General features: G+C 38.4%; 2 protein-coding genes across 4 annotated transcripts; one reads left to right on the plus strand and one right to left on the minus strand.

Moving 5' to 3' along the window:
- Nucleotides 1-414: 414 nt before the first annotated feature.
- Nucleotides 415-4,133, minus strand: LOC105395548 (WD repeat domain phosphoinositide-interacting protein 3). Its single transcript, XM_048627044.1, has 6 exons — nt 3,952-4,133; nt 3,593-3,874; nt 2,713-2,864; nt 1,984-2,187; nt 1,376-1,613; nt 415-1,122 (listed from the first exon to the last, which is right to left on the minus strand). The coding sequence occupies exons 1-6, from the start codon at nt 4,016-4,018 to the stop codon at nt 1,019-1,021; spliced, it is 1,047 nt and encodes a 348-aa protein (XP_048483001.1). The 5' UTR covers nt 4,019-4,133; the 3' UTR covers nt 415-1,018.
- A 5,732-nt stretch (nt 4,134-9,865) lies between these two features.
- Nucleotides 9,866-19,575, plus strand: LOC105395549 (BAG domain-containing protein Samui). Of its 3 annotated transcripts, none has more exons than XM_038108716.2 (3): nt 9,866-10,016; nt 17,245-17,380; nt 17,878-19,575. In XM_038108716.2, the coding sequence occupies exons 1-3, from the start codon at nt 10,005-10,007 to the stop codon at nt 19,194-19,196; spliced, it is 1,467 nt and encodes a 488-aa protein (XP_037964644.2). In that variant the 5' UTR covers nt 9,866-10,004; the 3' UTR covers nt 19,197-19,575. The 3 variants fall into 3 exon arrangements, with proteins under 3 accessions (XP_037964644.2, XP_037964642.2, XP_037964645.2); XM_038108714.2 differs by lacking the exon at nt 9,866-10,016 and adding an exon at nt 12,020-12,412; XM_038108717.2 differs by lacking the exon at nt 9,866-10,016 and adding an exon at nt 14,192-14,709.
- Nucleotides 19,576-19,617: the final 42 nt, after the last annotated feature.

Genomic DNA, 19,617 nt, shown 5'->3' on the forward strand with positions numbered 1-19,617 from the left:
GAATCTAATGTAGTAGGTAAGCAGAATAATATAGAGATCTTCTCTATTTTAAGATACAAGAGGATCTTATGTCTTTTCGCTGAGCTTTCTATTTTTTAAAACCTTCCTGATATTGATTGAAACACAGGTATGGAGTAAAAGGATTTAGCATTTCTTTGGTCAAAATTGAGAGATTTAATTTAGTACTTATTACGCAAATAAAGTTTTACAGACTTAGAAACTTAATATACTTTAACATGTCTAACTCAAATAATAGTCCACTCTCACCTTTCCCTTTTCAGTCTTACGTTCATTCCATCATACAATACACCATGTTTTATCTATCAGTTGCCCTCAATTCGAGACAAACAAGTCAAAGATATGTTAATATTCTGATCAAGGGTTTCATCCTCGTGGTAGAAATAAAATCCCCTCTCCTTTAGTTCATATATTTCATATGGGCAACACCGATATACTGAAGAAATAATTTCGATTGTGGCAATACCGAAGTACCTAACATTGCATTTAAATTCGATTTAAGATATATTTGATTAAATTCAGTTTAACTGATAATAGTTTTCGCAACTCCGAGATCACTAACAGTACAATCGCATCTAGTTGGAAATATTACAGTTACCGTTAAAACAATTGGAACAATACACATTTAAAAGATTCCTAATATATATAAATTTATAAAATTTCTTTGATCACATTCAATGTTGTGACAGTTTAAACCCTAGCATTCTCTAGTCACTGGACAGAGCTAGCTATTGAAAAATACTAAAAGTAGACTAACTTGTACCTACAACTCCTACCTTACTATCATCAAAAACTCTCATTCAACATCTTAAAAGGCACACAACACGCGTGGCATAGACAACAACTTAACCCTCTCACGCCTACTTTCAGTATTCTCGCAACAGCGCTGCAGGGTTACCGCAACATTTACAATATAAACATATAAAACCATGAATCAGGCCACAACCTCGTCGCGTGTCACCGCTGGTGGATCATTAGGCTCAGCCGCTAGTGGCGCCATCTATCTGTCTTCGGACGTCTCTAGGAACTGCGCGTACACGTCTCTGGTGCATTCGCCCTTCTCGTTGAACTTGTATTTGTAGTAGGAACCGTCCGCGCAGATCACTGAAGGGGAAAATGCTAACGTTTAGTTTTTACATTGATAGGTATAAAATCGGTAGTCTTTATGTCTTTGTAATGCTTTTATGTGCACGATCAGAGAAGGTTGGTAGGTTACTTTATCTACTAGGTACAACTGAATTAACTGTACTACAGCCACAATGTACTATGTATCGGACCATCGCGTTGCGTAAGTGTTATTCATGAATGTACCTTAATTTTTTGCATATAATGAGAGCTTGACCATTAAATAACTTACCAATAATAGAGCTTTTGTCCACACCAAACGCGCAGATACAGGGCGGCCCGTTCGGGATGGTAAACTTGCAGAAGCTCCAGTTGCTAGAGAAGTATTTCGGCAGGAAATTAACAGTTGCCAGACTCGACTGCTTGTTCAGTTTGTCATCCTCAAGGCTGAAGACATGCACGGTGCCGTGGTCTGATGTGACGCACAGGTTAGTGCTGGTGTGGTTGAAGTTGATACAGTATATCGTCGCCTGGGGAAGGTGGTGTGAGGTTTATTTATTTATGAAACAGCATACATATAAAACAATGTAAAGAAGTTTAGGTTGCAGTTGTGAACGGTTGAAGTTGGATAGCCGGTAGTTGGACGAGGAAAGGGAAGGATAAAGTGTTGTGGCGCATATCTTATCTCAAAATGTTCAGCAACAGGCGAATATTTTGACAATATCAGAAACTTTATAACTTCTAAATTTTTCTTTAGTTTTTAACATGTTCACTCAATTAAGTTTAAAATCATTATCACACTCAAACATACAATGGACGCTACTGTAAGTCATTTCTTCAATATTGGTTCTACTTACTAAGTAACAAATCAAATTTTGAAGTCAATTCAATCCACAATACCTGATTGGCTCCTCTCCTCAGCTCAGCCAGCTTCTGTCCGGACGCAGTATCGAACACTCTAATCAGAGTTCCCTTGGTGGAGGCGGTGGCGAGCCGGGTCCCGCCGACGTTGAGCGCGAGGCAGCTGAGCGGCGCCTCGTGGGCCGGGATCAGGTGGCCTTCCGGAGTGTTGCTTGAGCCCGCTTGCGAGCTTAGTTCTACTAGCTGGAATTTAGATTGATGTATTAGTTATTTGTTTAGTTAGATGTCACAAGCATTAAACAGAATAGAGTGAATATGAATATTGCTGTATGTGTCAAATAAAGTTTTTTATACCTCTCATTCTAATGTATCATCAATCTAATGTGTTGTGTTCTGTCCGATTATCTATAGAATTACTTTTTTTCAAGTACTCTTATCAAGATGGGTATCTTTTTATCCAATATGATAGTGAGAATATACCTATTCATTGTGTCAAAAACTAAATGAACTTACTTATATGAGTATTTCTACTAAATCTCAATACCATTTTACATTGACATCAGCCTATCAGCAATTATAGCCTGAAGACCTCTGAGAAACATTTCATTCTATTACTAAGGATTTCATCATGTAGAAAACAATTTTTAAAATATGATTTTTATTCCATTTTACTAGGTATTGTTATATCATCTTTTTCATCATTATAATTTATCATATATCCTTAAATAATTTTAGGTTTTAATAATTGTTTTATTTAATATGATTTACCTGAACATGTCCAGTTTTCCGGCTGGGGTATGCCAGCAGGGCATTGTTGCTGTTGGGGCACACCACACACAGCCCGCGCGGGTTTGCGCACGTCTCCAGCACATTCAGCAACTGGGGCTGCGCCGTGAATGTGTACACTTTTATCAAGTTTTCTGTAACAAAATTACATCATGTGAAGCTGCATACAGACCGGCCCAACAAACGCCCAACGATGGATATTTATTATACATAATATAGGTGCGATTGCAGCAACGAAGGTCAACGAAACCCGTTCGTTGGCGTTTGTTTGGCCGGTCTGTAGAGCTTATTTTTCAATGGTCAGATAAATGTTATCTGAGGAATAAAATTTTTGCTGTCACCATCTAATAAACATTCAGATGCAACAGCACCAGAATTATTCCTCAGATAACTTTAATCAGCTAAGTTCATTGTTATTATACTGTAACTCTATGGAATTATAGGCACAGTATAATATTGTACACAGATTTTCACAGTTGGAGGTTGGCATGGTTCCTTTATTTAGGGCACTTGTAGAATTTGTACTGAAATTAATAAACAAAGCAAACTCATTGGAGGCACAACAAGTTGACTATGTTGCAACATACTTACATCTTAAGTACTGTATTGAAATTAAAAGATTATCTGCAAACACATACACACAATGCCATGATAAGAATGAGTGACAGTGTTAGTCAACAAACTTTATCTACATTTATTTTATCAGCCTACCATTCTTCTCTCCATGCCATCTTTAGTTTATTTACCCTTTTTATTTCCAACCAGTACCTCGGAAGTAGTATTAACTACTAATGTATTATTTTAAACTATGAGCATGTTTGAGAAACAAAAGAGATAACTCAAAGAAGAACTCAAGACTCACCCAGGACCACCACGATGCGGTCTCTCCGCAGCTTCACTGCCTTCACAGAACTGTTGAACTCTAAAGATATTGCGGAATCCTTCTTCAAGTCATCCCAAATAATGACTCTATTTGGAGGGTACACAGGTGTTTTTCCACCACCAACCAAAGCCATGTAGTTGCATCTAAATAGCATTTCCACATAGGACAGCCCCCCCTGTGCAAAATTCTGACGTTCTTTTTCTTTAAGCGGGTCACTGTTGAATACGCGAAATCCATTCTCTGTCCCACAGGCGAAACAGCCTAAAATTGCAAAGAATTAAAATTATTAGTTACGTAGACAGACAATGGCAATGTTATCAGCTTCAAAAGTCACATACCTTGATCCTGATTAAAGCCTACATAAAGTAAGCCATTGCCAAAAGGATTGTCTTCCGATAAATTCATTGTTAATAGAAATTAGAAATGAGATTACGAAAATAAAAGGAATACAATCACAAAAACAACTCTCTTTTCGGCAATTTTGACGTTACATTCTGTCAAAATGTTGCCATGTAAAAATTATATTCCGGTTCTGTGGCCTTTATTTATATTAGCTCAAAGATGATTTTGAAACGTATTATACCGCTCCTCGAAATAAGGACTCATTCGATGGTTGGTATGTTGGATAAAGATACAGTTTATTAGTGATTGTTCTAGAAAGTAAACTTTTTGATGGAAAAAGCAAACTTGTGCCTTCTGTCAAGTCAATTTTACACTGTGATTTTTTTGTGAAATTTCTGTAAAATTTTATGAATAAAATTGAGATTTTGTGCTAATTGAAGATATTTCCATACGGTATTTTAAGTGATTGACGTGTTATAAGAGTGTTTCATTAAAAGACAATTTACTTGTTATAGAAATGCCGCTCAGAGGACAAAAAATTGTAAGTATTCCCGAGGTATTCCCGTGACTCGCTAACTTATTTACCTCAGATTTATTAACCATTTGAGGCTCACTAGATGAAAATACATGATTTCAAAGTAATACACAATTTACTACGTGAATATTGCGTACTAATCTTGACCTTGAAAATTCCCGCATTAAAAATTGCAATTCTAACCTTTCCATCGTTTGGATTCAATGAGATTGAGAAATCACCATGCTGATGCATCAGTTTTGTGTAAAAATGTAATTGAAGCTTTGTTGTAATATAATTTGGCTGGTGGCCAAGTGTGTTCCTTGTCTGTGGCACATGATGTGATGATCCTGGCTCCGGTCTGATGATGGTTGCAACTTTCCAGGATGGTTGATGTGCGTGCCTGCTAACTGTTGAGTGATCGTGAGTGCCCCTAACCGCCTGCCTGTGCTGTGAGGTTAGTTTTATTATTATTTTTACACTGTATACCAAAACTAGATGCATAGATTGTAGCTCGGCTTTCTGAGGTAAAGGTTTCAATGGATACAATCATTTGTATTTTTTTTATTATAACTTGAGTAAGGAACAGTTTTCAGCCCAGAAGAAAGACAATGAATTCAAACAGTGTTAACACTTTGCATCCCAAAGTCACAGTATCACATAATAAACAAAAGATTTTTATTGAGTCTGATTTCACAGAGGTCAACAGGATAAGCTGTTGCATGAGTATAACAGGGCTCCCTGTTGTAGTTTAAATTTTTTCTTCATGATGCCACTAACTTGTTCTGTTTTCATCTATTGAATTTAAAATATTGATGATATTATATTATAAATTTACATGCTACAAAATCAGTGAAAGCCACACTGTATGCTTGTAAAGAGTATTGAAACATTATGATAATGCTGTTGAATACACATATTTTAAACAATTGGCATTCTAATTGCATATCTGATGAAGTTTTATCAGGTATGCAATTAGAATAGATAAACTTTTATCAGATATAGTAGATAATTTAGGCTAAATTTCCTGCATAATGTTGATTCACTTCCACCACCATGACTAAAAGTGTATCGATACAAGACACAATACTTACATATATGTAGTTTTAATTGTGTCTGATTTCCCAACATACAAATGGTTACAGGGTACCTAACTACAGTTGTCCATTTATAAGGCTTGAGGAAAGTAGCTCTGTGTATACAAGCAGGCCTGCGTCAAGCCAATCCAGCATGAATGGCTTGGCTCGCACCTTTATATGTAAGCTAGCCAATTTTACCTGTTCTACCTGCTAACTTTGTGGTATGTTATTGCTGTCTATATTTGATTTCTACATCCACTTCAAAACTGGTATACCCCAATGGACTAAGATACAAATACTACATTAAGATACACTGTTAAACTTACAATGGAGTACTTGGTCTGAAATAAACATTTTATTATTTTTATCCTGTACTATCCTATGTATAACTAAAGTTATAGTTATACATACAATGACTTGAAGCCTATACCAAATTTACATAACCAACATAAAGCAAATAGTTTTTTAAAAGTTGCCTAAAATTTTCGCTTTGATGATGACATATAACATATAAAGTTATAATTTTTGGCTCATTATTTCATCAGGTTATCATTGTAGGTGTACAAGTAGGCGCCTCCTACAACATGTCGCCACCCGCGTGTCTACTAACTAACTATGCAAATCACGCACGGCACACTTTCGCAAATTAGATATCCTATATTTAGACTTTTACATTTTATTCACTTTATAGAACGATCGAAGTTATACACGCAAAGTTTATATACTCACGTGCAAAGAAACAGTTCCTCTCACAAAAAACCCATATTATATGAACTGTTTTTTTTTAAACATTTATTAAGAAATTTGAATAACACGTTTTTATTTACTTGTATTCTGATGAACTTTTAAATGTACTTCAATATTGTTGACGGCGTCATTAAGCTAGCCTTTTCCCCTTAGGAATAACTGGGCGCTTTTCTGACTGGAACTTTTTCATTGCCCGTGAGTGTATTATAGTATATATATATTATGCATATAATGTTAGATATACATAGTAGCAGTAGGTATAGATAGTTATAGCTATCTTACCCATAATCATAAGCTAATTACCTTACGTCGTAGGGGACAGATAACTTCAGCTTATACCGTTATGCCTAAAATAGAAAAAAAAAACGCGTTTTTTATACATACTTCCTGCGTCATCCTTTACTTCCTGAAATACATATTATTATCATGGAGGATATTTAATATGCAGTTATCGATACATAGTCTTGTCTTGCATACCTTCGTCCTCCGTTCTCCATTACAATATAAAAACTTGCTGTCCAGCGAGCCATAGCATCTCATGAATATCGAATGACACTACGACGTTGTAGTTCATTAATTAAATTAAATTTCGTATTCAATATTAATTAAATGAATTATTATGACAAAATATTATACATATAAATTTTACGTGGGTGGTATTTTTTCCCTACTGAAATGCTGAAAAACCGTCCATAGTTCGTGGAGGGTGTTATCTATCTACAAACGAATACTTACCTACAGGCACAAAGTTCATGTAAGTGAGGATTAAATTTGGATTTCCCTACAGCTTTGATAACTTAAGGAAATATAGATAGTATACTTATCATGAAGGAATCATGCTCATACCATTAAGCATACTCAAAGTTCCGTCTACGAGGTACACAGGAACTTACGATCATCTATGTATAATGTACCAACTCGTTGCGGAGCAATTTGGTTTATCGCAATCACAACAGTAATCATGTAGAATTTATCATAATTGAAGATCATCAACGCTTTGTCACCATTTACATACATGACATTACATAGCTTTATTATCCAACAAAATTTCCTACATTTTAATGCACATAGAAAATAGGATATACAAATTGTGTTTGATGTGATAAGACTAACAAATATTTAAAATAAAACTTCAAATTACAATCTGTAAAAAAATACCTACCTACTAAAAGCGGTTATTTCAAGGACAATTAGTATCAATTATAAACTAAGACACAAGTAGATTAGGCGGGACCTATTGATTAGTCGCGGATCACGGGTCACCCACAGTTAGGTAACTGTTCAAATTAGATCCACTTCATAATTAATAAAAGTTTACCAAGTACCGGTTCTTATATTATAGTCTCCGTAGTCATAGAAGTTACACACGCTTTGCAACAGGTTTACAAACGTCAATTTTGCACTGACACAAGAAAATCGAAACTGTGAACATTGGAAGTTATATGAATACGAGGGCTACTATTTTAACTGCCTCTTTCTGTGGTTATTAATTTATGTTTTTAAATTATGGGGCCAGATTTGGTTAGGACTTGAAACCTCACCTAATGTCTTTAAATATAAATATTTTCGGATGGACATGAAAAGTAAATATAATAAACATATCGTACCTACACTTAAGCGGTTTTTCGAAATTGGTCTCCATGACTATTTCGAAACTTCTTAAAAATATCCATTTATTTTCATTTGTCCTCAAATTAAATCGTACGTATCTCTAATAAGACAAAGAAGACAATTAAACCGCAGAATCTTCTCAGCTTTGTTTTTTTACCTGGAATTCTTGTGCGGTGACAAATTGCTTGCTTTGGAAAAATTGGTGAACGAAAATATACTAACCATTGCTAACATGCTTTAAAAGTAATTAGACCGTTATTTCATTTCCATGAAATAATAAACGGTTTACTTACAACACTGCATTTTTAAGTAATGCCTGTGACAGTGTGACATCATCCTCATATCATAAAAAGTCATAAATCACAATCATAGAAATAAAAGGTGTGTGCATAAGCCGTATGTACTGGTAATATAGTTCTTGTTTATTTTCAGCAAATTTATCTTGGTCAAGGATGGATATTGTTAGTCAAAAGTAAACTAATTTCTACCATCCATAAATACGTACCACAATTTGATTTACTTACTTACAATTTTCGCACAAAGTAAGTAAATTCTATAACGTAAACTTTGGGTTGTACTTACAAGATTGCCCTATTATTGGAGGAATAATTAAAAATGTGGTGGCGCCATTATTATATTAACTCATTAATTTTAATTAACGGCTAGCCCAATAATTAGGGTTTTGCATTAACGTTGGATACCTATATAATACGTCTAGAAAACAGCAGTCTTCAGTACAATCTTCAGGGTCAATTCAATATGTCAAGTAGGTGTGCTACACACTTGGTTCGACTTGAATTACTTACCAACTGGAATCAATCAAGAAAAGCCTGGACTTAAAAGCTTAAATTGTCTTCCTTGGCAGTGAATACCTAACAGGGCAATCGTTTGCATAAGGGTTTAAATACTACGTTTTAACTACCATTTAAAAGATGATTCTTTGTAGCTTTAAATCTATCTTTCATCCATGATCAAAATTTGCGGAAATAATCAGAAACGAGGGACAGCCCTACAGTATCCGCCCACACTGCAACTGCATACTGCTCTAGACTATCCGTCCAGCGTTAGTTAGGATTGTAGATTGCATATCGCGTAGGCGGTAATGATTCAGTAGGTGGGCCCAAGGACTCTCCTCTTACCTTAGAGCGTAGCCTCCGATCGGAGGCACGTGTTGGGTCATGTATTTATACTGAATTGCAATTACTTGTTGTTGTTTGGATGTTAAAACTGCTGAGTCATCTGATATTAACAGAGCAAAGTTAAAGCTAACCATAGCAAAGCTAAATCTATCATAACTAATTTTAAACCAATATTCTTAATTTTTTTTTTTATTTTGACAATACATATTGATAAATAAAAATCGTAATGATAAAAGCGCTGCAAGACGCTGAAAGAATCACATGAAGCAAATTAATATAAAGCCAAAAACATGTCATCGGATAAAAGAGCTCAATTTAGCAGAGTAATTAACTCCAGCAATTGCTAGAACAATAATGAGACCAGGAAGATGAGATCCGGCGGTTACGCTGGCTGCATCCGATTGCACAAGCTATGACGCATGATGTCACCCGGCCGACGGTCCCCTATGAAGATTGATGTCGTCTCGAGACACTATCTCAATAGGAATCGACGGAATCCATCATGGTTTCTGGGATGTAATGTTTGTTTTGCCACGCTTCAGTGTCCTGCATATGGTACTATTGTTTGGCATTGTTCCCTAGATTATAAAATCGATTGTGTTGATTGTCTTCTGGCATGGTCTTTCAAATTATCCGCTTATGTAGCAATTCAGCTCCATGTAGTATGACAAATTATTGAGAATCATTTCAAAATGGCACAAACGTTTTGGAAGGAATTCCACAAACGTCCGCACTTGATCTTCAGTCTCTGGACGATGACGCAGAGGAGAAACGTAATTTCGCTACATGTTGTTCTAAAATTCTATTTCGGTGGACGTTGTGTCGAGGCTCGGGACCGACTCACGGTTTAAACGCCTAACAGCTGTGCAGGCCAGAGGTGTCTGCATTCTCACGCCACCCTTATTCGCGTGACTCTAACTATTGTTCGGCCATCTTTGAGTTCCCAAACCTATAATGCGATGAAGCGAAACGTGAGTACACAATGTCGACTGTAAGGCGCATAGCTTTTTAAAAATAGAAATGGTAGTTTTCGTGCGTTGGTTGTGTTGGTACCGCGCGTTGCCAACTGTACAGTGCAGATTATTTGTTTACATTTTCCTTTTGTTGCTTTTTGTGTTTTCGTTTTCGTCGTTTATTATATTTTTATAACTGTTGCTTATAACTTTATGGCTGCTAGCATCTTAATTATTGAGAAATGTTTCCTTTTCGTTCCTCCTCCTTTAATACTTTTACTCTTCGCGTAATACATTTCACAATATAAAAATGTTCTAATATATTTGGAGCCGGTCCCTCCTACGTGCCGCCCTACTTCCAGTTGTTTATTATAGACTTCTGATCAGCCTTCAAGTATTTCTAGTGCTTGGGTTTCAGTAAACAAAGGTTTAGTGTTATGGTTGACTGTTAGTGCGTGTATTTAGGTTGTCTGCGTTGAAACTTTTTAATCTGGTACAATCCAGTGCCGCAAATTGTAATGATGCAAAATGACTATTTGAATTTTTTTGATCGGCAGGTATGAGATGATAGTTACCGCTGAGACAGAATATTTTCTACTTCAATCATTTTTCTTTTTACTTTCTTCATCATCAGCTTATATTCTCACAACACTGTTGTAGGACTTCTAAGCCTTAATCATCCTACTAGCAACGACTCTTCTATAGACTTAATAATTATCGGATAACTTTGCCAGCTATCAATTAAATTTATTTATAAACGTAGCGAAATAAAACGTTCTTAAATGAACATGCTTGTTATGCAATAAATTATATCCTTTCACATAATTAGACAAATGTAATAAATTTAGTTTTTTTATAACGCCCCATGTATGGCACTGACACTCTTGTTTCGTTTTCCAAGACTCTATAGATCAGGTTCAGTTAGGTTCATGTTAAGCTATTTTTTTTACTTAATTTTAAATCCATCTAAGAGTTCGCTCTAAATTGGATGATACCTTTGATATGATATCTAGGACTTCTCCTTTGACTGCTTGGCGTTCTGCCAACTTTTAGATTGTTTATTCAAGTGCCATTGCGAAATTTAATGAGTAATAGGCGCATTCATCTGCTAGTAAATAGCTTTTCGAGTACTTTTATCAATATACATATAAATAATTTATGTGTAACAAGCGAAACAAAAAAATATTATGACCATGTGTTGGCATTGTTTAAATTATCACTTCGATACGCTGAAAGATCTTGTTTTTATTATTATCTACAGGTTTACAACTTACATACCTCTGTATATGTACTGAAATATGTTATTCAGAGCACATACCTTAAGCAGATAGTAACGTAACGTCAATATTCTAATGTGGCCTCAGGTCGTTGCCCTGCACAATGCTAATGCCAATTTATTATCAGCTGCTACTTTATTGTGTCATCATAATATTACTTTTACCAAGAATATTAATGTGTTCAATGAGTTTAAAAAAAATATCTGCTTTAGGTTCACCAATCTTTACAGTCCAATATTTAATCATATGTTAAATTTAAGCTATAGATTAGTTGTATTTCCATAATTATATGCTATTTATCATGAGAATATTGTACTTATGGTCTGCAATTAATGTGCAGGCCATGTTTACAATTCACCAATGTTGAGTGATTCATAATAAATAATTGGCATTGTAACTTATAATTAATTAAAAATGATTCATCTTCAGAACTCACCTTCTTTATATTTGTAATGCAAATGTGATACATGCATTCCTACATACAGCATAGTTCTTGATAAGTACTCCTCAAATGTAAACAAATATTGGCTTGTTAAGTCAGTGTTTATTTAAGGTGTAACAACAAAATGATCAGAATGGACTACTTAAAAAAAAATTGCTCAACTCCAATACAGAGATAACAAAGCCATAATAATCTAGACAAAACACCCACAAATTACCCTATAAAGTCGAGCCTTTACTCGAAACTTCGGGCAAACAGATCGCCCAGGCGCCACGGCCTTACTCAACATACCACCGTCTGTCAATAATACGACGCTGTCCTCTGTACATCGCTGCTCTTGCCAGGGTTTTCATCGGAGTTTCATTCCGCATTGCGTCGATGGTTGCGGTCCAACTGGCAAGCGCGCGGTCCCCCGCCCGTCGACCCCAAGCCTGGAACCGTCTAGAACTCTCCAGTCGCTTCTCGAACATTTTGCCCACATAAATACGCAGCGACGCCGCCGATCCGCTCAGTATAAACACAAACTGTGAACGAAGCGCTGTTAACCAACCAGTATTATTTTGTGAAGAGTATTCACGTGTGTCGTGTATTGTTTCAACTGTGATATATTTATTGTGAGAAACTGAGTGCAAATAGTAATGGAATCACCGGTAGTAGTGGATAAACCACCTGAGTACGGGAATACGAGTAATGAAGTAAGTTTTAAATTAGTATTTAAGCGGTTTGCTTGTTGAAACTTTTCTGTATGAACTTTTAAGGAAGTTGCGCGAGCTTATATAGATAGTTTCACGTGGGTTTTATATTATTTTCATCTTGACTTTGAATTACCAATACAGTATACAAATGAATTTTAAAATATTGGGCTATATTTATGAGAAATCTAATCCTTTGAAAGATTAACGATAAACTTTTTTTTGCAATCAATAACATCTGTTACCCAAGGGCCAACGCTTAGTTACTCAGTACTTTTTCCTAATGTTTACATTAACTTATTTCATTCATGGTAATGTTTATAAACACACATTCCCCGTTAGCGTCCAGCATGACCTCATAGTCACACCGAATTTAGCAGAATTCCTTGTACGCATTTGGAGTAAAGCCAGGTGGGATCATGGCCATTAGGATTTAGGACTCCATTAAATTAATTTTAGTTCCTATGCTGTGGAAAATTATTTGTTGCTCATGTTTGTCTTCTAGTACACTGAGAAAGCGAATATTTAAAAAAAAATACGATTACAATAGTACACAAGTAAACAAATGAACCCATTCTTACTCATTTATTTAAAATTAAAATGTATGTAGTAGATAGGTATGATACGTTGTCTAATTTCGCACAAATAACTTTAATGTTACTTATTTAAGTTTGAATTGATTTTTAGAACATAATAAATTTACAAGTAGTTCTAACTTTTTCAAATAAAACTATAGTGGCAAGAGATTCGTTAACAGATCACCTAAAACGAAATAATAACTACGAAATAGTTTAGACAGATGTTGTTTTAGTTTATTTACTAGCATCTACTTTACTTTACTATATGGCTTTCCCTCAAATATCCATATCGTCCATGAATACTGCATCGTTTGTTTTGTCGTCACCCTCTGAGTCATGGCTCTTGGCAATAGTTTGTTAGCTCGTTGGATTTTGAGAAAGTGTTTATTTTATTTTTCAAAATATCATTATCATTGTTTTGTTTAGTGTTTGCTACCATTGATACTATAATAAGCATAATTACGTTGTCATAGGTACTATTTCTTTTATTTATTAGCTCTTTTGAATTAATGTTGCGATCTTTGTTTCGAACAAAACAGATTTTTCTAAAATATCTTTTGTTTTGTTCTTTTAACTTTATAATCTCAATAGAATTTATTTTCTATTCTTTGCAACTTATGATTGTCTATTTCAATGCAGACGCAAATGTATGACCTAAACATCTAACTAAATCCCGGACATCTAACTAAACGCGAAACAAATATCACAGATTAAAACTTAATTACCTGCATAAAATATAATAACATAAACAAAAAAATTACCAACTAAATATAGGTATACTTACATTATACAAAAAAAAATATGCGCGGAAAAGTAAATTGGTCTGTTTTTGTCTATGTTTACCATTCATATGTTTCTGTTATTCTCCCATCAACCTCTACTAGTCCGCAATATTTCACGTGTCGCACCGCACCGGTCACGTTCACGGACTCGTCGGTCATCTCGACTGCTCGTAAACACACGGTGCCAACTTAGACGCTGATGTCATCCTCAACTTAGATGGTAAAATGTATCGGCATCCGAACGTTTAGCCGTGTGCGTCACGTTGCGACGTTTGTTATCAGCTATTGCTTTAAAAGGACAACGAATTTTTGAGGATATTTAGTGCAAACTGATTGCCGTTTTGGCGTTTTTTCAGCGACGTGCTCAACTGTTTAATATGCCAATGAAATGCTAATCTTATTCACATAGTAGTTTCGTCATGTAGGTAGTGTTTTTATGCAATGGGATTAATGCGTCACATAAAGAAATGCCCACGCGTTTGTATTCTTTATCATAAAAGGCGTTTGAATTCTCATTTCCTGATGAATAGTCGTTTCTTTGAAGTCATTATTACCTGAGCTCCGTATGTCGCTGTTTGCGTAGGATTGCCCATCAATATACATTGGCTGTGGTCACATTATGTTTTTTTGCATTTACTGTTATATTTTCCTCATTTCCATATGTGGTTGAATTCAGTAGATTCTTACTACAACTTAATTTGCAATCTGCTTTAATCTTATCTTTGGTTCTTCGTGTAGGTTTACTACATCACATCCATCATTTCGGGGCACTGACTCTGTTACGTCAGTAGCCAAGTCAGTCTGCTCCGAAATACCGTGCCACTTCAGTTTGGCTCACCTAATGTGTTTGGAATAGCTTTTTGTAGATAGGCCTGAAAGTGCTCGTAATGTAGGAAATGATGGGAGTGTTCCGATAAGTGAGCCAGTTATGTGTGCTTCGGTTGGTATTACTAATAATATATCTTGGTAGATTTACTAATGGACTGTACGTGTTTATCATAATACTATGCAATATTATCGTCATTTTCGTTAATTTAAATGTGCCATTTCAAGATATGCAGAATTTACTATGGTTTGATCAATATGTCCAGGGTATGTATGTATACGTTTTCTTTTAAAGTCGATAATTAATGGAATATTCCTATCCGCTAAATCAACCTAGGCAATAACTCGGGCACTATATGATTCACCCACGTATTAAGACTAGTCTTATCATTATGGGTTATAAGATGTTGTGGTTTTCTTTAATTGTATTATACAATATTCTTTTTGTTGAGACCCATCATCGGTCTGGTTTGAGCACGTGTTGTATAGAATATAGAAAACGGTGGATTTATTCATATTGCTCATATGACGCAAGGTAAACATTTCTTTTAGCGTTTGCCTCCGGCTCCAACCCACGGTATGATGTCATCCAGTCGTCGACTGTCTTCGCCGGCTATAAGGATTATTTATTTATAGCCTTTGAACATTTCTATTTCGTCGGTTTTAACTTTTATTATGTGTTGTTTTTCTATTGTTAATATTTCTATTAGGTACCTACTTGTTAGATTTTGATTATAAAAAAGTTGATAATATGTCTGGTTGAGATTAATGCAGAATCTGACCATCTCATCATTGATAATCGTCTTCTAGAACTGCAGCTTTTGGCGTTGGACAATTATTGTAAAAAAAGACAAGCTAAAAAGATGTATAATCTGAATCGACACATACGGACGTCGCGTCGTAGGGAATAGTTTCGCACCTCCCCGCGATGTTTGTCGATCAATTAGACGGCCACTCATGCTCTTTAGTACAGATTTGCAAATAGACTTGTGATGCGCAGTACCGGTTATTTAATGTTCGATGTTCGATTAAGAGTAAGTTCTAGAACTGTGTTGTACAATGTGCATCAAAGTGAGTCCCATTTCAATAAAAGACATACTGACAATTCCTACCTTATTTTTTGGGTTTACTATTTGTGCTATTTGCCTGTTTGCCTATTATAGCTCTACCATGCGACAGGTATTATCTTCAGTTCTAAATACAATAATCCTCTCTAAGCATTTCGTGTGTTCGTGCGGCGGAACTGATTCAGGTGTTAGGAATTCTGATGCGATGCAGCCGTGAAGGTCGCCAGGTGTGATAGGGATTAATTAGAGCATTTGTCTTGTATGTGTTCCACGAATATTCGGACGTAGGTTGGTGACGCGGTCTTTGTCAGTGTTAGTTATAGGGATTTAACAGACCCAATAATAGCTGATGGATTCGATGCATTTCTAAAACTACAGTTATTATCCTAAAGAGTATAGAAGGTGTTATAATTTTAAACAACTATCTTAAACTTTAAGCACAGTAGTAATAATTAACAGTTCTACTGATTTAACGATACAAACATAGGCTTGCATTATTAATTGGTCAATTAATTAGCGTTGACGCGGCAAGCGTCTGATTAACCGAATTCGCGCTATAATCTGATAAAACAATTTAACATAAAACGACAAGCGAACAAATTAAATTTAAACTAGAACGCGACATGAGCAATGATAGTCAGTCTCCGGTAGCCCGCGTAAGAAAGTGGTTTCCAGAGGCCGGCTCCAGCTGACGACCTTGCCTTATAAGGGACTCTTCAAGGCGCAACCTGCATGTGATACTTCTGCTCATGCATTAAGCTTACCGGAGTCTTTATGCCCCAGTAATAAGAGCCGGTTTTTGTCGTTAAAAGAATATATGAACGTTCTAGAAGGTCTCAAAATAGCGGGTACTGAGTCACGAGTTGTCAAAATGTTTTCGTGTGAACCTCTTCATCTCGAAAAGCTATTTATAGGACGCATTGCATACGTTGTTATAACAAAAAGTTAATAGGAATAAGATTAATTAAAAATTAATTGCTCATAATTCATGAATTTAATAATTGTAATCTCTGCATTGTAAATTACCTACCTGTTACGTAAAGGTCAATCAAAACAATAATTCAATAAGTTTGTGGTATCTTTCTGGCCCGCCTGGCAATCGTTGAGGTCATGTAATTCAGAGGATAATGTTGATGATAATGATGATCAGGAAACGTAGGCTTCATCCAATAAGCGTAGTACAACTCTGTCGTCTACCTTCCTCATTCAACCACTAGGTCCACCTGTCTAGTCTATACACGAATACACATAATAAGCTGGCTACCAACGCCGACCTACTTTTTTGCCAAGTCAGCATCTAAGCCCCGTAAAATTCCGTAGACTTACAAAGCACTGTCAAGTCTGCTTTGGTAACTACATTCACGAGCAATGAAAAAGTTCCACCTGCCATTGCCGTTCCATATATCACTGTAAACATAAGCTTACACAAACACACCCAAAGGTTCTATCAGTGGATACTTGTACAAGGCTTTTTACTGCTCATTCTTTTGTTAAACCATAAAATTGTGCTGTAAGTTTTCCTAAAATAAATAAATAAAAAGTTGAACTCAATCCAGATGCCTAACCTGCCCTTCCATCCACAGCGCGGCTTCCCGTTCGAGGAGGAGGAGAGCGGCGGCGCGTGGAGCTCCCTCGCGGCGCGGCACCCGGACCTTGCCGCGCGCCTGCGCCCCGGCACGTGGGCCCGCAAACGACGCCCCAGCGCGCACGACGCTGACGGTACGTCCACATGTTGTATTGTATAGTCAATAGTTCCACAGTTGGAGAAAGGCCACTCTTACGCCGTAGATAAACTAAGTTAGTTTGTATCGTTGAGCCAGTTTTTCATACATAGTGCATAGTTTGCGGTGGACGTACATGTATGAAAATCTGTCTCAATTATGCTAAGTAACTTAGTTTAGCCGGCAGTGGACGCTCGGCTTTAGGAGAGCCACCAGAACTATATCATCGGCCTTAACCATTCTGCGAATGCTGTGTGTTTACCAATTCGTACAACTACTGTGCCAAATTCATTGTCAAATGTGCTAATCTACAGTAGGGAAATGAACTGAAATATAAATAGAAAATAATCTAGTTGAAGACCTCGAGTTTCAGATATCGTGTACCCTTTTTCTTGTCTCAATAAATAGCAAGACAGATGTCGATTCTCCGGTACACTGTAACTCAACTCGTCCGTTCTGTTACAGGGTGTCTAACGAAGCGTTTCACTCTTGCAGATTTCGGCGACGACGACTTCGCCGGCTTCGACAGATTCCCCTTCGACGACATCCCGGCGGAGTTCCGCAGCCACTTCCCCTCGCACCTGCGCGGGCGGTTCACACAGGAGCCCGCGCCGCCCCCCGGCAACGCGCCCGGCCCCAGCGCGCAGCCCGAGCCGCAGCCGCAGCCCCCGCACCAGCCGCAGACAGAGCCCGAGCCCCCGCTATCGCAGCACGGGCTGAGGAACACCGTGGACCTCGGCCAGCGCAGCGAGCCCGCCGCCGAGCGCGCGCCCCGCGCCATGTCCGCGCCGCCCGACGCCGCGCCCGCGCCCCCCGCGCACCCCACGCCGCCGCACGAGCCCTCCAACGTGCGCCACATCCCCATCTTCGTGGAGGGGCGCGACGAGCCCGTCATCAACAAGCAGCCGGCGGAGGCGCGCCGCACGCCGCCGCCGCACGTCGACCGCGACCAGTACTTCGCGGATGACGGGCCGGCCACCTTCCACCACCCGCCCAACTTCTCGCGCGCGTTCGGCACGCCCTTCAACAAGGGCTTCCGGCCCGGCCCGCAGCCCTTCACGCAGCAGAAGGCGTACCCGCAGCAGTTCGCGCGCGCCGCCTCGCCCCAGCGCGACCAAGACGGCTACGTCAAGGTGCCCGTGCACCACGAGCCGCCGCCGCGCCCGCACACGCCGCAGCAGAAGCCGCAGCCGCCGCCGCAGCACAAGCCCGCGCCCGCACCCGCCGCGCCCCCCGCGCCCGCGCCCGCCCCCGCCCCCGCGCCGCCCGCGCCCGGCCCGCACGACCCCATCACGCAGATCCTCAGCATCCAGACGGACGTGCTCAACCTCATGAGCGAGGTGGAGAACTTCACCGGCTCCAAGCAGGACAAGCGGTACCTGTTCCTGGACGAGATGCTCACCCGGAACCTCATCAAGCTGGACAACATCGAGACGGAGGGCAAGGAGAACATCCGCCTCGCGCGGAAGGAGGCCATCAAGTGCATACAGAAGTGCATCGCCGTGCTCGAGGCCAAGGCGGAGCAGGGCTCGGCCGCCGCGCGCGCCCAACAGAACGGCACTGAGACCGCAGAGACCAAAGAGGAACAAACCAGCGACGCGCCTCCCGCCGCGCCCGCGCCCAGCCAGGACCCGCCCCCCGCCGCCGACCCACAACCCACAGACACTAGCAAAGACAAGGACGCTAACGCAGTAACTAAAGATAGCAGTAAGAGTGATGTCCAACAGAAGGAAGCGGAAACGATGCAAGTGGACGATAAGGGAGACTCGCAAAACACACAAATGGAGGTGGACGGTGCTGCAGCTAGTCAATAAATTAGTGTGCTTATACCTTGTAGATACACGTAATTCACGCACGCGGGGCCTAGTGCCCGCGGCCACTGGTGGTGAGGCGAGTAAGAAGAGCTATGGACTAGCTGCGAACTGCAAGAAACATCTCAGCACTTCAGTGGACGTCGGGTGCATTTTATATTCAACCTTTCCTCAATCTAATTTTGTGCATCAATAACAAAGGTGTTGACCATGTATAGTGTTTATGTTTGTACATTTTATGTTTAATGTTTAAAAAAGAGCTGAAAGGATGTTGTTGTCCTTTGGAATTGAAGTGGTCTTAATGAAATCCTTATTTAAGTAATTTATTGTTTATCAGAGTACTTGATAACACAATTTTCTCAATAAATAACGACTCCTTAAATTTATGTCTTTTATTTTCGCAAAATATAAGAAATAATTATGC

Source organism: Plutella xylostella, chromosome 17, assembly GCF_932276165.1.
Source record: "Plutella xylostella chromosome 17, ilPluXylo3.1, whole genome shotgun sequence".
NCBI classification, from domain to species: Eukaryota; Metazoa; Arthropoda; class Insecta; order Lepidoptera; family Plutellidae; genus Plutella; species Plutella xylostella.